Here is a 20794-nt window from a genome sequence, read left to right as displayed (position 1 = left end):
TATACTTGCAGTGTGTATATAAAACACATTACATATGGTTGTGAAGGTGTCCGTTACTACATTGTAATATATATATATATATATATATATATATATATATATATATATATATATAGGCTTCATGGTGGCAGAGGGGTTAGTGCGTCTGCCTCACAATACGAAGTCCCTGCAGTCCTGGGGTTCAAATCCAGGCTCGGGATCTTTCTGTGTGGAGTTTGCATGTTCTCCCCGTGAATGCGTGGGTTCCCTCCGGGCACTCCGGCTTCCTCCCACTTCCAAAGACATGCACCTGGGGATAGGTTGATTGGCAACACTAAATTGGCCCTAGTGTGTGAATGTGAGTGTGAATGTTGTCTGTCTATCTGTGTTGGCCCTGCGATGAGGTGGCGACTTGTCCAGAGTGTACCCCGCCTTCCGCCCGATTGTAGCTGAGATAGGCGCCAGCGCCCCCCGCGACCCCAAAAGGGAATAAGCGGTAGAAAATGGATGGACGGATATATATATATATATATATATATATATATATATATATATATATATACTTGCAGTGTGTATATAAAATGTTGCTGGAGGGTTGTTCTAGAGGCTTTGAAGGCTACAACGGGCGGTATAGCTCGGTTGGTAGAGTACCCTTGCTAGCAACCTGAGGGTTCCAGGTTCGATCCCCGCTTCCGCCATCCTAGTCACTGCCGTTGTGTCCTTGGGGAAGACACTTTACTCACCTGCTCCCAGTGCAACCCACACTGGTTTAAATGTAACGTAGTAATTGGGTTTCACTATGTAAAGCGCTTTGAGTCACTAGAGAAAAGCGCTATATAAATATAATTCACTTCACAACGATTACATTAGCCGCATCTATGCCAGTTCACCTTTAAATAAATAATAAGTATCCTTTGTCTTAAAAGTGTTCCATCACTGAACAGGAACCAGCAAGGACGTGTTTATTTTCTTAAAATAAAACACAAACCGCTCAATTCCCCTCCACCCCTGCACCTCATGTACATTTAGATTGTTTTGGTCTTCCCGTCCCATCACGTCTTTGATTCTGCTGTCATCGTGGCTAATCATCCCCGAAGCAAGCTCTCTCTGCTTTGTCGTGGCAGCAAGTGAAACCAAACAGACGCGTTGTGATGTATTCCCCGTGACTTGGCAGCTTGTGAAAGACACCCTGCCTTGCCTCTGTCCCCCTTCCACGGAAAAGCCTGAGCGCCCTCAGCTCGGAAGGAGTAAGCCCCCGGTGGGATTATGTCGCGATTAGGCGCCACAATCAAAGTCGAGCACTCTGTGGCTCCTGCTGCTGCGGTGAGCGCCATCACGCTTTAACCTTGAAAGACCTTCAGAGAGAGAGAAGGAGCACGGTGGCATAATGTGTGTGTGCGGCGCCCCCTGCTGCTTGTACAGCTCACCAATGCTGAGGCAGGGTGAGTTGAGCTTGTTTAAACGCTCATTTACCAGTAACCATTGGCCTACGTTTCATTAAACCCACTTTGTTAAAAAGGAAAAAAAAACATAAGCTTTGAGGTACTTGAACTCCTCCTATTGGGGCAAAATATTCATAGGATAAAAGCAATTTTTTTTTTAGGTTTACCGGTAGTGTTGAGGGAGGTGCGGAAGTCAAAGGGTGCAAGCAATTTTTTTTTTAGGTTTACCGGTAGTGTTGAGGGAGGTGCGGAAGTCAAAGGGTGCAAGCAATTTTTTTTTTAGGTTTACCGGTAGTGTTGAGGGAGGTGCGGAAGTCCAAGGGTGCAAGCAATTTTCTTTTTAGGTTTACCGGTAGTGTTGAGGGAGGTGCGGAAGTCCAAGGGTGCAAGAGTTCGTGGGCAGGCGTGAGGGCAGGCGTGAGGGCAGGGGCGAGGCGTCAAAGTGAGTGTCCAGGCGGGAGGTCAAGATCCAAGAGACAGCCAGGGGACCAGAGGGAATACGGGGAGACGAGACACACTGCTAGTGACGAAGGAACGGAGGAAAGCTGCTGGAAGACGTCAAATGAACACGGAGGGGGAGAAACACAGAGAAAGAGAGATTGTCGGCTTACTCTACTGGAACATGTCGCTACATTCAGGCCTGGAATGCAGGTTTTCACGGGCTGAAGAAGCTCAGAAAGCTCATCAGCAACAGGTGTGCAGAATGCTGATTGATTGCCGATTGCATGCAATTGCGCGGTTGGAGGTGCGCTTAACGCATACTTGCCAACCTTGAGACTTCCGATTTCGGGAGATGGGGGGCGTGGTTGGGGCGGGGCGGGGTTAAGAGGGGAGGAGTACATTTACAAATTCACCAAGTCAAGTATTTCATATATATATATATATATATATATATATATATATATATATATATATATATATATATATATATATATATACATATATATGTATATATATATATATATATATACATATATATGTATATATATATATATATATATATATATATATATACATATATATACATATATATGTATATATATATATATATATATATATATATATACATATATATATATACATATATATGTATACGATATATTTGACTTTCAGTGAATTCTGCCTATATATATATAATATGGGCTTCACAGTGGCAGAGGGGTTAGTGCGTCTGCCTCACAATAGGAAGTTCCTGCAGTCCTGGGTTCAAATCCAGGCTCGGGATCTTTCTGTGTGGAGTTTGCATGTTCTCCCCGTGAATGCGTGGGTTCCCTCCGGGTACTCCGGCTTCCTCCCACCTCCAAAGACATGCACCTGGGGATAGGTTGATTGGCAACACAGAATTGGCCCTAGTGTGTGAATGTGAGTGTGAATGTTGTCTGTCTATCTGTGTTGGCCCTGCGATGAGGTGGCGACTTGTCCAGGGTGTACTCCGCCTTTCGCCCGATTGTAGCTGAGATAGGCGCCAGCGCCCCCCGCGACCCCAAAAGGGAATAAGCGGTACAAAATGGATGGATGGTGAATTGTAGCTATATATATATAGTATATATATATATATATATATATAATAAAATAAATACTTGAATTTCAGTGTTCATTTATTTACACATATACACACATAACACTCATCTACTCATTGTTGAGTTATGGGTTGAATTGTCCATCCTTTTTCTATTCTCTGTCACTATTTTTCTAACCATATACATGTACAGTAGATGGCAGTATTGTCCTGTTTAAGTGTGTCACTACATTGCTGTTTGCGGCAGACGAACTGCTTTACGGTAGACGAAAACGTGACTGCTGTTGTTATGTGTTGTTACCGTGCTGGGAGGACGTTAATGAAACTGCCTAACAATAAACCCACATAAGAAACCAAGAACTCGCCCTCGATCGTTCTACAGTTATAACGTCATTGGGCAGACACGCTGTTTATATTGTAGTAAAGCGGACGTGAAAACAGTGTGTCCTCACTCAGGTCCGCATGGAGCTGGAGGGGGTGTGGCCTCCAGCTCCGCCTTAATTTCGGGAGATTTTCGGGAGAAAATTTGTCCCGGGATGTTTTCGGGAGAGGAGCTGAATTTCGGGAGTCCCCCAGAAAATCCGGGAGGGTTGGCAAGTATGGCTTAGCGCCGCGCACAAATGACTGCGCACTGCGGTGCGCCCAGCCCGTGACACTAATGTTAAAAATATAACAATAATGAGCTTGATGCATTTCAGTATATCTAAAGTAGAAAATGGATAAAGTTGCTCAAAAGTGTACTTTATATTATTGTTTATAAACCAGTAAAAAGGTGTACTTACCAGGCATCATGCTGTGTACTTGCAGAGCCAAAAGAAAGAATAAAACAAGTTAATAGTCAGCTGTCACAGGAATGAAAATGTTTTCCTGTTTTAATCACGCTGACAAAATGACAAAAAGTAGCTCGACTAGCAAACAGGAAGTGGGAGAGAAGTAGGGACGCGCTTTAATAATTGTGCCCCTTAGCCAATGAGAATTCACCAATGCATCGTAGCACATTTGGACGATCGATATAGTTTATTTTAATATAAAATCATTATTTGTCAGGTGTTCTGTGTGTTGTGCTGTTTGTGTTAATAGTATTGAGATAGCAACCAATCAATCAATCAATCAATGTTTATTTATATAGCCCCAAATCACAAATGTCTCAAAGGACTGCACAAATCATTACGACTACAACATCCTCGGAAGAACCCACAAAAGGGCAAGGAAAACTCACACCCAGTGGGCAGGGAGAATTCACATTCAGTGGGACGCCAGTGACAATGCTGACTATGAGAAACCTTGGAGAGGACCTCAGATGTGGGCAACCCCCCCCCCCTCTAGGGGACCGAAAGCAATGGATGTCGAGCGGGTCTAACATGATACTGTGAAAGTTCAATCCATAGTGGCTCCAAGACAGCAGTGAGAGTCCCGTCCACAGGAAACCATCTCAAGCGGATCAGCAGAAGTGCATAGTGATTTTGTAGAAGTGAGAAAACAGAGCTCTTCCTGCTCAGCAACCAGGCAGGAGTGTTCTGATGGCCAAATTAGGGGGCTTTCTGGCAAATTATAACTAAATGAATGTTTGCAAAACTAATCATAACTAGATGAGGCAATTCCTTAAGGAATTGCGTGTGAATGCTCCACTGCTGAAGTTGAACTGAAATCCTGGAAAAAAAAATTAATTGTTGAAAGGTAACATGCTGAATATTTTGAAGTTGGAACCGTTTAAATCAGATGAAACATTTGGGAGTTGTGAAACTTTAAAAGAATGTCCCATTGTTTTCAATGGGATTTTCTACACATTTTAGGAGTTTCAGAAAAACACACTGCAAGTTTATATATAATGTAGTAACAGCCACCTTCGTAACAATATGTAATATGTAGATTGTACATATTACATGTACATGTTGCTAGATATGTCGAGATGTATGTTGTAATATGTATATATGCTTTGCTATGGAGGTTTTTTTCCCACTCCAGACTGGGCCCCCCTTAGGAGCCCAGTCTAGATTGTATTTTTTTACTCCTCTTCCCCCAGCGTTTACCTTTCTCCCATCTTTCAAGGGGTGCCTTGTGGCGACCCATCAGCGTTCCTGTTCTGTAACCCTGTACACTGTTTCTTTGTCTCATCTTGAACTGGTTTGTGCTGAAAACAAAGATTTGTTGTACTTGTGCATTGACAATAAAGACATACCTACCTTTACTGTAAAACAAAATCGTCATTTTATACAAACCCTGTTTCCATATGAGTTGGGAAATTGTGTTAGATGTAAATATAAACGGAATACAATGATTTGCAAATCATTTTCAACCCATATTCAGTTGAATATGCTTCAAAGACAACATATTTGATGTTCAAACTGATTAACTTTTTTTTTTTTGCAAATAATCATTAACTTTGGAATTTGATGCCAGCAACACGTGAAAAAGAAGTTGGGAAAGGTGGCAATAAATACTGATAAAGTTGAGGAATGCTCATCAAACACTTATTGGGAACATCCCACAGGTGTGCAGGCTAATTGGGAACAGGTGGGTGCCATGATTGGCTATAAAAACAGCTACCCAAAAAATGCTCAGTCTTTCACAAGAAAGGATGGGGCGAGGTACACCCCTTTGTCCACAACTGCGTGAGCAAATAGTCGAACAGTTTAAGAACAATGTTTCTCAAAGTGCAATTGCAAGAAATTTAGGGATTTCAACATCTACGGTCCATAATATCATCAAAAGGTTCAGAGAATCTGGAGAAATCACTCCATGTAATTGGCATGGCCGGAAACCAACATTGAATGACCGTGACCTTCGATTCCTTCAGAAGGCACTGTATCAAAGACTTTTTTTGGGCTCTAGGAATCACTAATAAGCCGGAGTCCTTTGAACGCAGATTTCTCGCCGGGACATAAGGTACAATACAAGATAGGCTGGAGCTAGACCGTGTAGTATTTAATACGTAAGTAGTAAAACCTTAAAGTTCACATCTTTTGTGACTGAATTGGGGGTTAAATCACCATAAATGATTTTCGGGCGCGGCACCGCTGCTGCTCGCTGCTCCCCTCACCTCCCAGGGGATGGGTCAAATGCAGAGGACAAAATTTCACCACACTTAGTGTGTGTGTGTGACTATCATTGGTACTTTAACTTAAAATAATTCATTGTCCCATCGGCATAAATATATTTATAACATTCCCTCTGCTTTATTCGTTTCCGGGGGTTTAAAGGCCTACTGAAAGCCACTACTAGCGACCACGCAGTCTGATAGTTTATATATCAATGATGAAATATTAACATCACAACACATGCCAATACGGCCTTTTTAGTTTACTAAATTGCAATTTTAAATTCCCCGCGAGGTATCCTTTTGAAAACGTCGTGGAATGATGACACGTATGATGACGCGTCACTTGACGTCACCGGTGGTAGCGGACATGTTCTCCCAGCACCGATCACGGCTAAAAGTAGTCTGTTTTTATCGCATAATTACACAGTATTCTGGACATCTGTGTTGCTGAATCTTTTGCAATTTTTTCAATTAATAATGGAGACGTCAAAGAAGAAAGATGTAGGTGGAAAGCGCTGTAGCAACACAAACACAGCCGGTGTTTCTCTGTTTGTTGTGAAGCTTTAATATGGAACAGAGCGGTCAAGCGAACATGTTTCTCTATCTACCACATGTCCACCGGCAGGTTTCGGTGAGAAAATTGTGGTAATAAGTCGGCTCTTACCGTAAACATGAGCGGGGCTTGTGTCGTTCCTCCTGCAGCTGTCAAAGAGGCAGCTGCGACTTTCTTGGCTCCTCCATGGCTTCCTTCAGAGACACTGGCGGTCACCACACCCCTCCGACTTTCAGGTATGACTATTTAAGCTCACTAAAACACTAGTAACACAATAAGCAGATAATGGATTTTCCAGAATTATTCTAGTAAATGTGTCTAATAACATCTGAATCGCTCCCACTGCCCTGTCTTTTTTTTTTTTCTTCTAGTCCTTCACTCTCACTATCCTCATCCACAAATCTTTCATCCTCGCTCCAATTAATGGGGAAATTGTCTCTCTCTCGGTCAGAATTGCTCTTGCTGCTGGTGGCCATGATTGTAAACAATGTGAGGATGTGAGGAGCTCCACAACCCGTGACGCCACGTGCACGTCGTCTGCTACTTCCGGTACATGCAAGGCTTTTTTATCAGCGACCAAAAGTTGCGAACTTTTTTGTCGTTGTTCTCTACTAAATGCTTTCAGCAAAAATATGGCAATATCATGAAATGATCAAGTATGACACATAGAATGGACCTGCCATCCCCGTTTAAATAAGAAAATCTCATTTCAGTAGGCCTTTAAAGATCACATCTTGGGTGACTGAATTGTGGGTTGAATCACCATAAATGATTCCCGGGCGCGGCATCGCTGCTGCTCGCTGCTCCCCTCACCTCCCAGGGGATGGGTCAAATGCAGAGGACAAAATTTCACCACACCGAGTATGTGTGTGTGTGTGACTATCATTGGTACTTTAACTTAAAATAATTCATTGTCCCATTGACCTTAATAAATTGATAACATTCCCTCTGCTTTATTCGTTTCCGGGGGTTTGAGTGTTATATTTTATTTTTCACACAACCGGAAGTGGTCGGTGAAGTTGTCAATATATTTCCGGGTTAGCGCCATTGCTGGTTTAGCTGCTAACTTCTCCGTGTCGTGTCGCTGTTGTTATTGTTGAAAAAGTCATGTCTCTGGAGATTGAATCCGCTGAGTGAGTAGACAAAGTTTTAGTATCATATGTGAAGTAATTGAATAAACCCGCGTCGGTTGCGTCTTTTGATTCAAACTATCTGAAGGCTCGTGAAAATGTATGCTATACTGTGTTAGCATTCCAGGCTAAGCTAACACGCTAGAACCCGCCAGTTCATTTCGCTTATTTGGAGAGTTAACACGATGAATTTGTATCATCCATTCCATCCATTTCTACCGCTTATTCCCTTCAGGGGCCGCGGGGGTCGTTGGCGCCTATCTCAGCTCCAATCGGGCGGAAGGCGGTGTACACCCTAGACAAGTCGCCACCTCATCGCAGGGCCAATTTATATCATGTACTTTCAAATAAGATGTACTTAAAGGCTTTTTTAGTAGATCATTGTTACAATGTGCCGGTAATTGTACTGCATTTTACTGGCACTACGCCAGTTAGTGAATGTACAGTAGAAGTAAGCGTCAGTAACATTTATTGGTTAAAATAAAAACATTTCAGGATAGCCAATATTCATGGTACTGGAACAGTTTTCAAGGGAAGTAATCAATGTTTGTTTGTATGCATTGTATTGTACCATATGTCCCGGCAAGAAATCTGCGTTCAAAGGACTCCGGCTTGTTAGTGATTCCCAAAGCCCAAAAAAAGTCTGCGGGCTATAGAGCGTTTTCCGTTCGGGCTCCAGTACTCTGGGATGCCCTCCCGGTAACAGTTCGAGATGCCACCTCAGTAGAAGCATTTAAGTCTCACCTTAAAACTCATTCGTATACTCTAGCCTTTAAATAGACTCCCTTTTTAGACCAGTTGATCTGCTGTTTCTTTTCTTTTTCTTCTATGTCCCACTCTACCCTGTGGAGGGGGTCCGGTCCGATCCGGTGGCCATGTACTGCTTGCCTGTGTATCGGCTGGGGACATCTCTGCGCTGCTGATCCGCCTCCGCTTGGGATGGTTTCCTGCTGGCTCCGCTGTGAACGGGACTCTCGCTGCTGTGTTGGATCCGCTTTGGACTGGACTCTCGCGACTGTGTTGGATCCATTGTGGATTGAACTTTCACAGTATCATGTTAGACCCGCTCGACATCCATTGCTTTCCTCCTCTCTAAGGTTCTCATAGTCATTATTGTCACCGACGTCCCACTGGGTGTGAGTTTTCCTTGCCCTTATGTGGGCCTACCGAGGATGTCGTGGTGGTTTGTGCAGCCCTTTGAGACACTAGTGATTTAGGGCTATATAAGTAAACATTGATTGATTGATTGATTGATTATATAGCCCTAAATCACAAGTGTCTCAAAGGGCTGCACAAACCACAACGACATCCTCGCTAGGGCCCACATGAGGGCAAGGAAAAACTCACCCCAGTGGGACGTCAACAATGATGACTATGAGAAACCTTGGAGAGGACCGCATATGTGGGCAACTACCCCCCCAAGGGACCGAAAACAATGGATGTCGAGCAGATCCAACATGATATCGTGAAAGTCCAGTCCATAGTTGATCTTACCTAACTGGGAGAATCAAGTCCAATGTGGATCTAATATAGTAGCGAGAGTCCCATCCAAAGTGGAGCCAGCAGGAAACCATCCAAAGCGGAGGTGGATCAGCAGCGCAGAGATGTCCCCAACCGATACACAGGCGAGCAGTCCATCCTGGGTACTGACTCTGGACGAGCGGTCCATCCTGGGTCCCGACTCTGGACAGCCAGTACTACATCCATGGCTACCGGACCGGACCCCCTCCACAAGGGAGGGGGGGACATAGGAGAAAAAGAAAAGAAACGGCAGATCAACTGGTCTAAAAAGGGTGTCTATTTAAAGGCTAGAGTATACAAATAAGTTTTAAGATGAGACTTAAATGCTTCTACTGAGGTAGCATCTCGAACTGTTACCGGGAGGGCATTCCAGAGTACTGGAGCCCGAATGGAAAACGCTCTATAGCCCGCAGACTTTTTTTGGGCTCTGGGAATCACTAATAAGCCCGAGTCCTTTTGAACGCGGGTTTCTTGCCGGGACATATGGTACAATACAATCAGCAAGATAGGATGGAGCTAGACCGTGTAGTATTTTATACGTTCGTAGTAAAACCTTAAAGTCACATCTTAATTGCACAGGAAGCCAGTGCAGGTGAGCCAGTATAATAATAATATAATGTTTTTTAATTTGGTCACCCAAGCCCTTCTGTATCTTTGAGTGTGTAAACCTTATGCAAATATTTACAGTTTGAGGTGGCGACTTGTCCAGGGTGTAACCCACCTTCCGTCTGAATGCAGCTGAGATAGGCTCCAGCACCCCCCCGGAAAAGGACAAGGGGTAGAAAATGGATGGATAGATATAAATAACACACTGACCTTATCGTTATTGTTATAAACAGATATAACCTTGGTATTATATTTAGATCAGGGGTGTCAAACTCTTTTTAAATTGGGGGCCACATGGAGAAAAATCTACTCCCAAGTGCGTCGGACTGGTAAAATCTCGGGATAACTTAAAACAAAAAAATTCCCATGGAAATTTTGATAGGCCTGCTAACTGTCTGTGCCTCGGACCTCTGGCCGGGTGGTCGCCGGAAGCCGCCGTACTTATTAAATGGTGCCAAGTGTCCGAATCCGTCAGTTTTAGGTGTCACTGTACAAAATGATCTATCGAAAATTTTTGCTGATTGGCCAATTGTTTTGGTTATTCGTAAATAGCGTGGCCATGGTGACACAAAATGTTCCCAACTTAAAACAAGCCCATCGGCGGTTTAACGGTATAACATGTGGGGGTTCGTTGGCCGGTTCGTCTCGTGTTAGACAAAAAGTGTGTACCCATTCAACTGCCCTTTTTTTTTTTGTTCATGAACAGCGTTGCCATTCTAACAACAAATGTTCCCGGTTTAGATTTCCGCCATGGGAGCAAACAACACTTTCCGACGGTATAACATATGTGGGGGTTCGTTGGTCGGTTCGTCTCGTAGTAGACGTAAGAGAAATGTGCGTTATTACTTTAAAGGAAGTAATAACTTTGAATTTGGCCACCAAAACCCTTCTGTGTCTTTGAGTGTGTGAACCTTGTGCAAATAATTACGATATATTTAAACAACACACTGACCTTATCATGCTTGTTACAAACAGATTTAACCTTAGTATTATATTTAGATCAGGGGTGTCAAACTAATTTTAGATCGGGGGCCACAGGGAGAAAAATCTACTCCCAAGTGCGCCGGACTGGTAAAATCTCGGGATAACTTAAAAACTACAAAATTCACGTGGAAATTTTGATGGGCCTGCTATCTGTGCCCTAGACCTCTGGCCAAGGAGGTCGCCGGAAGCCGCCACACTTATTAGATGGTGCCGAGTGTCCGAATCTGTCAGTTTTAGGTGTCACTGTATAAAATGACCTACAGAGCTAGCCTGCGTACCCGTACAACTGACCCATTTTTTTGGTTATGCGTGAATAGCGTCGCCATGGTAACACAAAATGTTCCCAACTTATATTACGCCGATCGGCGCGAACAAAACTTTTCCGACGGTATGACGTGGGAGTTCGTTGGCCGGTTCGTCTCGTATTAGACGATTCAATTTTTTTTTTTTTTTTTTTGCTCGTGAATAGCGTTGCCATGGTAACAACAAATGTTCCAAATTTAGATTTCCGCCATCGGTGCGAAAAACACCTTTCCGACAGTATAACATATGTGGGGGTTCGTTGGTTAGTTCGTCTCGTGATAGACCTAAGAGAAACGTGCGGAACAAGAATAATAATAAAATTTGAAGTATGAGCAATAATAATATGGGCTGCTTGCATTGCAGCAGGCCCATAATAAAGAAAACTTTAGATTGTTTTCTTTGTTTAAAAATAGAACAAGCACATTCTGAAATTGTACAAATCATGTTTTTTTTTACAATTATCTGTTGCGGTTAATAATATATATACTTTATTTGTCGTTATTTTTTTTTTCTAAATAAATTATGTGATAATGTTCATCAGTCAACTTATTGTTGTTCATTTTAAATCCATCCAGATATATCAAAATCAAATTACAGTATATTATTTATGTAGTTTGATCATTTTCCTCGACTGATGTACTAACATAATAAATGATAAATGGGTTGTACTTGTATAGCGCTTTTCTACCTTCAAGGTACTCAAAGCGCTTTGACACTACTTCCACATTTACCCATTCACACACACACATTCACACACTGATGGAGGGAGCTGCCATGCAAGGCGCCAACCAGCACCCATCAGGAGCAAGGGTGAAGTGTCTTGCTCAGGACACAACGGACGTGACGAGGTTGGTTCTAGGTGGGATTTGAACCAGTGACCCTCGGGTTGCGCACGGCCACTCTCCCATTGCGCCACGCCGTCCAACATCATGTGTTTTATTTTGTACATATGTAGCATCATCTATAAAGATACAAAGAATTGCTATAGCGACCTCCAGTAGACTTTTCAGAACAGCAGTTTATTTCATTCAAAAATTTCAGGTTAATTTTTATACTAAGCAAACCTGTTCGCGGTCCTGATTCGGGCCGTACGTTTGACATCCCTGATTTAGATCCATCCGTCCACCTCTTATGTAGGTATGTGTGTATAATTTAAAAAAATGATTGATTTTCATTCAACCATTTTTACCAGACAGGTCCTGTAAAGTTGATTCCAGTAATATAAGCATCATTTTCCTGTGGTACATATTAAAGTAACAGATTTGTTAAACCAGTGAAAATGCACTCAATTCTGGCCAGCTTCTTTACTAAAAGTCAATAGGGCTCAAGACTTCAGGTGTGACCTTCTTGTTAAAAAATGGCAAAACTTTCTTAATATTTACCCCCTTTTAAAACGGTTGAAAAGCTCGCCAAACAAAGAAACAGAAAAAAGAGGGTCCACAGATATAAACAATTTTTAATTGATTAAATTCATTAAATTGGCATTGGAAGGGACTGACAATTTGAGTGAACATGGCTGCTCTGACTTGACTTGTGAGTCACAAAACAAATGGACAGGCACTCTGTGCGTCCAAAAAAAAAATCATTGTGTGAATCAAATATATTTGGCAGACTCACAGTTAAATGTAAGACTTATAATAGAGGTTCCAATAAACATTTAAATCACCGTAGTTTTGCAGGGGAGTTTTGTCGAGTGTAAACTTGCCAAATTTTGGCAGAGCTTTTTGGCGCAAGTACTTGTTAAAACAGAACATTTCAATATTCTGGATAAACTAAGATCATCAGTATTGGTGTATAGCGGTGTTGAAAACAACGCAAATGCAGTTGAACTCTGAAAAGAACGGCCGGTTGCGATGGCGCAATAAATGTGAAACGTATCTTATGCACAGCTTCAGAGAATGGATTTTATCAGAGTCAAATTTGTTAACATACTGTACACAATGAAATGTATTATAATTGTACGGCACAAAACCTATGCTAAATAATCTCTTGTTCTTGTTGCCTTGATTTGATTCAATCTACTCCACTAATTTAATTTTATATTCTGCACAGCGTGATCCGACTGATCATGCAATACCTGAAGGAAAACAACCTGCACAGGTCGCTGGCAACCCTCCAAGAGGAGACCACCGTGTCTCTGAACACCGTGGACAGCATTGACAGCTTTGTGGCAGATATCAACAGCGGCCATTGGGACACTGTCCTCCAAGCCATCCAGTCCCTCAAGCTGCCTGATAAGACCCTCATAGACCTTTATGAACAGGTCAGCTTTGGACATGTTTTTCAATTTGTATTCTGTGTTGTGAACGGGCCACAATATTTGGTACACTTGGCGAACAGTATTAAAATCTAATCCAGTGTTAGCCTTTGTAATTAATTTATCTAGATGTGATCATCTAAAAGTGAGCAAAAAAACACAAAAAGCAATGCCATATGTTTAGAGTTTGTTTCCAGAGTACTTTAGAACTTTGTTATTAGGCATCCACAGTATATTTTTTTAAGCAGATACTGATAACATCCTGATTCTCAACATTGATAGCTATTACGTATTTATATCTATTATTTCTTAAATGTACACTTGAAGTGTGTGCACTTCTGGAGGTAAACAAAACTCAACCTATATAAAAAAAACTATAAATTTGTCCTAACCGAATAGGGCTCGCCAAATGTGTATCCATTTTTGCTGGACATAGGTTTTTTTTTTTAAATGGCTGTACTGTACCCATGGTAATGTAAACAAAATACATTAAAATGGATTGTACAAAATAAACAGATCAAGGGACTGCACCAAGAGAAACTTTACTCTGTTGCAAATGCTCGCGGCCTCGAAGAAATAAATCAATCAGCCACCAGTGTGTGAATGTGTGTGTGTGAATGTGGAAATAGTGTCAAAGCGCTTTGAGTTCCTTAAAAAAAAAAGGAGAAAAGGGCGATACAAGTATAACCCAAATTGGTGACATTGCTTCATGCAAGCACGTCCAATGAACAACAGATTTGAGTAAGATGCTACCTTTGTCGAAGCCGAACTTGTCTATAGTTTGCCAACAGAGTCAGTTTTTATACAGGTGAAGAATTTCAGAATACAAAGTCTGTTAAGGCTCATTGTCCTCCACTCAAATTCACCATAATCTACAGCTTTCATCTCTTATGTGTTCGAGATGAAGTGAGTGTGCCGAGCCTCATTTCCATAAGCAGGTTTCCCCCCAAAAAACAAGCACATTATTACATTTAAATAGGGCTGGGCGATATGGCCTTTTATTAATATCTCCATTTTTTGGGCCATTTCGCGATACACGATATACCGTATTGTTTGGAGTATAAGTCGCACCTGCCGAAAATGCATAATAAAGAAGGAAAAATACATATATAGGTCGCACTGGAGTATAAGTCGCATTTTTGGGGGAAATTTATTTGATAAAACCCAACACCAAGGATAGACATTTGAAAGGCAATTTAAAATAAATAAAGAATAGTGAACAACATGCTGAATAAGTGTACGTTATATGACGCATAAATAACCAACTGAGAAGGTGCCTGGTATGTTAACGTAACATATTATGGTAAGAGTCATTCAAATAACTATAACATGTAGAACATGCGTTTACGTATACGTTTACCAAATAATCTGTCACTCCTAATCGCTAAATCCCATGAAATCTTATACGTCTAGTCTCTTACGTGAATGAGCTAAATAAAAGCATTTGATATTTTACGGTAATGTGTTAAAAATTTCACACATAAGTCGCTCCCGAGTATAAGTCGCACCCCCGGCCAATCTATGGAAAAAAACTGCGACTTATAGTCCGAAAAATGCGGTATATCGCAATATTTTGCCTCAGCCTTGAATGAACACTTGAAGCATATAATCACAGCAATATGATAATGATATGTGTTTATATTAAAACATTCTTGTTCATACTGCATTAAAATATGCTCATTTTAAACTTTTATGCAGAGAGGGAAATCACAACTAAGTCAATTTAGCAAAAGTGTATTTATTAAACAGCTATTAAGCAATAGCACAAACATTCATGTCATTTCCAAAACAGAAAGTACAAGATTGTCAGAGACATTTTAAAACAAGCTTTTGTGCGTGATGTCACTAAGATGACATATCAAAACAACACTAAATTCAGGTGCACTTTTTGTACCGAACGCAACTACAAAAACAAGGTGCACTTTTTTGCATGATGTCACACAAAATATTTCAATAAGTGTCAAATAAAAATGAGCTGCATAATAGGAAATCAAATAGTGTTCATCCTTCGCTATGTGGTAGGTTACTGCGGACATTATCTCCTTTTGTTGTTGACTATTTTTTTCATGCGGTGTTGATCTGGAAATATTTGCCTCTGCATTTTGATGGTGTAGGCGTGTGACACCGAATGGAAATGTTGACATGCAGAGTAAGCTCTGGACATTCATTCACTAGCAGGTGACTTTTCAAATGATGCTACATATTAGCAGTAATGCTACTTTTTGTAGCAATGCTTTTGCCCCACACTTGACAAATTACGGTTATCTGTTCGACATATTCCCACTTAAAGCCAAACCTCCGCCAGACGATGGGACCCCAGCTGTTTTTCTTGGCAATTAATTCTTCCTTCATTTGTAACCTGATTCACAACTTCTTTCTCTCATATTACCACTCGCACGGCTCTGCTAGCATCACAGCTAACGTTACCCATGCTGCTACCTCTCTGCTCCGCGGGGGCGTATACGTATGTGACGCATGTAAGAAGGTGCACTTGCTGTCTGTGAGAAGGAGAGATAAGAGAGTGAGAAGAGCCTGTAGTGTAATGCCCGCAGCTAAAAGCAACTGCGTGAGAACGTATACTCGAATATCACGATATAATAATTTTCCGTATCGCACAGAGACAAACCCGCGATATATCTAGTATATCGATATATCGCCCAGCCCTAATTTGAAGTCATATTTCCCAATATCGGCCCGATAATTATAATAAATAAAAGAAACCAAAAGGAGACATATGCTAGTAGTTTACTGCTCTCTTGCTCATAATTTACACAGACATAAAACCCTCTGCAGTCCAAATAGCACCTACACATAAAGTAGTCCCCATGCTGTTGCTGTGGCTATCGCGTACACTTCTACCCCACAGAAAATGCTGTATAATTGGTATACATGTCTGTGTGCGTTGTATAGGTGGTGTTGGAGCTCATTGAGCTGAGAGAGTTGGGTGCAGCTCGTTCTCTCCTCAGGCAAACAGACCCAATGATCATGTTGAAACAGACACACCCTGAGAGGTACATTCACCTGGAGAACCTGCTGGCTCGCTCCTACTTTGATCCCCGGGAGGTAAGAATGCCGTATTGTCATCAACATCATCAGAAGTAGCTAGCTCTCCCTCCTCTATAGGATTTTTTTTGTGTTTGTTATTACTGTTTGTTTATATACTCTTTGTGGTGATTCCTGACATTCAGGCATATCCTGATGGCAGCAGTAAAGAGAAACGACGGGCGGCCATTGCGCATGCTTTGGCGGGAGAGGTCAGCGTGGTGCCGCCTTCGCGTCTTATGGCTCTGCTAAGCCAGGTAAGAGATTACCGATTCGTGGATGCATCCGACACGGACGATCCTGTAAATGGGAGCTGCACTTTAAAAAAAAAAATTTGGCCATCGTTCACAATCATAAGAGACAAGAACACACGCCTTTCTTTCATTTTATTTCAAAGATGATATGAAAACGTGTGGAAAATTCAGCTAATGGGAGTCATTGTTGTAGCCTTTAAAGTCCCTCAAAAAAAAACTTGAAAACCCAACATTTTATGTACACACTGCAAGTCTATATATAATGTAGTAATAGACACGTTCATAACAATATGTAATATGTCCAATATTTACTGTACTTTGGTAATTTTAATCATTGCCAGGACTGACTTCCTCTGTGCATTGATTTCCGTTTCCATAGCAGCGCACTTCCGAATTCTGGCAAAAACTGTGTTCCTACTTCCGGAAACAAAGACGTGTGTTCTAATCATGGCACACTCTGTACGAAGGCGACTTTTTTTGGACAAATGAGGATTCACAACGTTTTTGAAGCTGAATATACTGAGGAGGAACTGCGGCTTATAGAAGCGAGCACGAAGGAAGAGTGAGACGTTAGAGCAGATGGAAGCCGAGAAAGTGAGGTCGGCGTAATTCGATGCTGCAAAATGTGGAATTTGAAACCATGCTATTCCGACATAAATGGAGTGCTCACCCAAATAAACCGGAAAAACGTCCCCGGCCAGCTGAACCAAACGCACAACTGTCCAGTGAGTCACACTGTCGAGCTTTCTGTGTACAAACAAAACATGACGTGGGCTAATGCTTTTCAGATACTGTACTATGATTGTTCAGGTTTTTCAGTCAGTACAGATTGGTGTCCAATCGCATTGTGTTGTTTATTACAAACTTAAAAGCGTTTTGTGCTGACGTAGAAGCAAGCTTATCTCTTTCCGTAGCTTGCTTTTATGGCTAATACCGAAGCATGCCGATGTGTTACTATGCTAGAAAAAGAGTTCCTCTGTTTTTGCTTTTTCAATAACAATGTTGCTTCAGTCTAGTTATCATACAGGTTACGGAACGTCAATGAAGCATTGTTGATGATTTTTGAATGCATTTTAAGTGATTTAGAGGTAGAATTGATTTCTCCCATTAGCTGCATTGCTCGCGACCTAGAGTGAGACAATTTTTACATGTAAGAATGCATACAAAACCAAAAACCTTATGTCGTCTTGTCTCATAAAGATTGTGAACGATAGACAACCATCCACTTCTGATTCTTCAAATATTTTAAAGTAACATAGCTAAGAAGCGCAGTTCGGGCCTTCTATGAAGAGCAGGCACTCCACACAGAAAACAAACATCTACTTTAAAGGGGAACATTCTGCTTATTGTCCAAACAAAAAGGAAAATTGTTAATATGATGCATGACAGCGGTTCCAACTCTTAAAGGGGAACATTATCACAATTTCAAAAGGGTTAAAAACAATAAGAATCAGTTCCCAGTGGCTTGTTGTATTTTTTGAAGTTTTTTTCAAAATTTTACCGGTCTTGGAATATCCCTAAATAAAGCTTTAAAGTGCCTTATTTTCGCTCTCTGCGAAACCACTATCCATTTCCCTGTGACGTCACACAGTGCTGCCAATGTAAACAAACAATGGGAATACCACAGCAAGATATAGGGACATTAGCTCAGATTCAAACTTGGATTTCAGCGACTTAAGCGATTCAACAGATTACGCATGTATTGAAACAGATGGTTGGAGTATGAAAGTATTGAAGAAGAAACTGAAGCTATTGACGCTATTCATAGCCATAGCATGGCCGAATAGCTGCGTTAGCATCGCCGGTAAAATGTGCGGACCAAACGATCAGGACTTTAGCATCTTTTGACACTGAAGCAACTTAAATCCGTCGATTGGTAAGTCTTTTTTTCGCATTAAATGTGGGTGGAAGGAAACGTAATATAGTTGCAAATGCATCTACAGGTTATCCATACATCTCTGTGCCATGTCTGCTTTAGCACCGCCGGTAAATAGCATGTTAGCATCGATTAGCGTAGCATGTTAGCATCGATTAGCTGGCAGTCAACATCAACAAAACTCACCTTTGTGATTTCTTTGACTATCGTTGCAAATGCATCTGCAGGTTATCCATACATCTCTGTGCCATGTCTGCTTTAGCATCGCCGGTCAAATGTGGAGACACTCCGGCACATTCAATGGGGGTCTGGCGGCAGACACTTTCGCATCTTCGGGCCAGTGGTGCAACTTGAATCCCTCCATGTTAGTGTTGTTACACCCTCCGACAACACACCGTCGAGGCATGATGTCTCCAAGGTTCCAAAAAATTGTCAAAAAAACGGAAAATAACAGAGCTGTGACCCGGTGTTTGTCATGTGTTGAAAATGAAAATGGCGGGTGTATTACCTCGGCGACGTTACATTCTGACGTCATCGCCTCCAGCTCGATAAACAGAAAGGCGTTTAATTCGCCAAAATTCACTCATTTAGAGTTCGGAAATCGGTTTAAAAAATATATGGTCTTTTTTCTGCACCATCTAGGTATATATTGACGCTTAGATAGGTCTGCTGATAATGTTCCCCTTTAAGTTTTGTGTGACTTTAGTGTTTTTTTCTTGATAATGTTGGCCTGATTCCAGTTTGTACGACTTGGGGTTTGACTTCAATGATTCCACTGTAGTTCTCTGAGAAAATAATTTTCTTCCCGTTATTTTTATTCCACTCAAATGTGCTGAGTTTTTTTGAAGATGGCCTCGTTTTTCATTCTTCCCATCAGTCTCTCAAGTGGCAGCAGCATCAGGGTCTTCTTCCTCCCGGAATGACCATCGACTTGTTCAGGGGTAAAGCAGCCGTCAAAGACGTAGAAGAAGAACGTTTCCCCACCCAACTCAGCAGACACATCAAGGTAGTGACTTCTGCAGGGTTCGAGCCACAAGTCCTGTAACACCAGTCAGGTTATTTCTAAAGGCTGCTCTCTCCCTCTTACACAGTTTGGACAGAAATCCCATGTAGAATGTTCCAGATTCTCCCCTGATGGTCAGTACTTGGTCACAGGCTCTGTGGACGGCTTCATCGAGGTTTGGAACTTCACCACAGGCAAAATCAGAAAGGTAGTCGAACTAATCCGTCACATAATGAGAATGAATATGGATGTATAAGGAAGGAACTGTATTGTTAATATTGTGGTATTTTGGTGGAATGTGGTAGTATCGAATAAGATATCGTTACATCCGTTTTATTGGGCATTTAATTGAATAATAATTTGTTTGAAATAGTCTACTTTAAAGAGCCTCACTCATGTGCGACGTATAATAGGCCAGCAAATAAAAAGACAACATTAATGATGTCTCCAATTTAAGTGAGCGCTGATTATTAAAAATAATGTACATGCCATATTTACCTATCGTCTAACACAGGTGGAACTCCAAAAATGTGAATGTTGTGCAAAGGTTTGTTTATTTCAACAATTAGCTTTACAAGAGTAAACTAATGTACAAACCCCGTTTCCATATGGGTTGGGAAATTGTGTTAGATGTAAATATAAACAGAATACAATGATTTGCAAATCCTTTTCAACCCATATTCAGTTGAATGCACTACAAAGACAACATATTTGATGTTTAAACTTAGAATTTCATGGCTGCAACACGTGCCAAAGTAGTTGGGAAAGGGCATGTTCACCACTGTGTTACATCACCTTTTCTTTTAACAACACTCAATAAACGTTTTGTGTGTGTGTGTGTGTGTGTGTATATGTGTATATATATACATATACACACACATTTGGCGCAGTATAGCTCGGTTGGTAGAGCGGCCGTGCCAGCAACTTGAGGGTTGCAGGTTCGATCCCCGCTTCCGCCAGCCTAGTCACTGCCGTTGTGTCCTTGGGCAAGACACTTGCTCCCAGTGCCACCCACATTGGTTTAAATGTAACTTAGATATTGGGTTTCACTATGTAAAGCCCTTTGAGTCACTAGAGAAAAAGCGCTATATAAATATAATTCACTTCACATACATACAGCCCGGCCCCCCGCCAAATTGTTTTAATCTAATGCGGCCCCCAAGTCAAAAAGTTTGGGTAACCCTGATCTTAAGTATCATTTGGAAGTATGCTTATCATTAGATACAAGGCTAAACATGTTACATACCAAGAGAAAGGCAGGAGCAAACATGCTAATAGCTAAGCT

General features: G+C 41.5%; 1 protein-coding gene across 2 annotated transcripts in view; it reads left to right on the top strand.

The window, feature by feature from the left end:
- The window catches only part of smu1a (SMU1 DNA replication regulator and spliceosomal factor a), a 90532-nt gene that overhangs the window by 55256 nt on the left and 14482 nt on the right, over positions 1–20794 (top strand). Inside the window, exons 1-6 of one of the 2 annotated variants that reach the window (XM_061892173.1) lie at positions 7532–7666; positions 13130–13340; positions 16245–16397; positions 16523–16633; positions 19384–19512; positions 19598–19717. In XM_061892173.1, the coding sequence (XP_061748157.1) occupies positions 7641–7666; positions 13130–13340; positions 16245–16397; positions 16523–16633; positions 19384–19512; positions 19598–19717 (750 nt within the window). In that variant the 5' untranslated portion in view covers positions 7532–7640. Of the gene's footprint in view, positions 1–7531; positions 7667–13129; positions 13341–16244; positions 16398–16522; positions 16634–19383; positions 19513–19597; positions 19718–20794 lie in introns of those variants that run through there. The other variant, XM_061892172.1, reaches the window with a different exon arrangement.

Source organism: Nerophis ophidion, linkage group LG29 (genome assembly GCF_033978795.1).
Source record: "Nerophis ophidion isolate RoL-2023_Sa linkage group LG29, RoL_Noph_v1.0, whole genome shotgun sequence".
In the NCBI taxonomy this organism is placed as follows: Eukaryota; Metazoa; Chordata; class Actinopteri; order Syngnathiformes; family Syngnathidae; genus Nerophis; species Nerophis ophidion.
The sequence above is the reverse complement of the archived record's forward strand: the minus strand, read 5'-3'. Positions and strand labels throughout refer to the sequence as shown.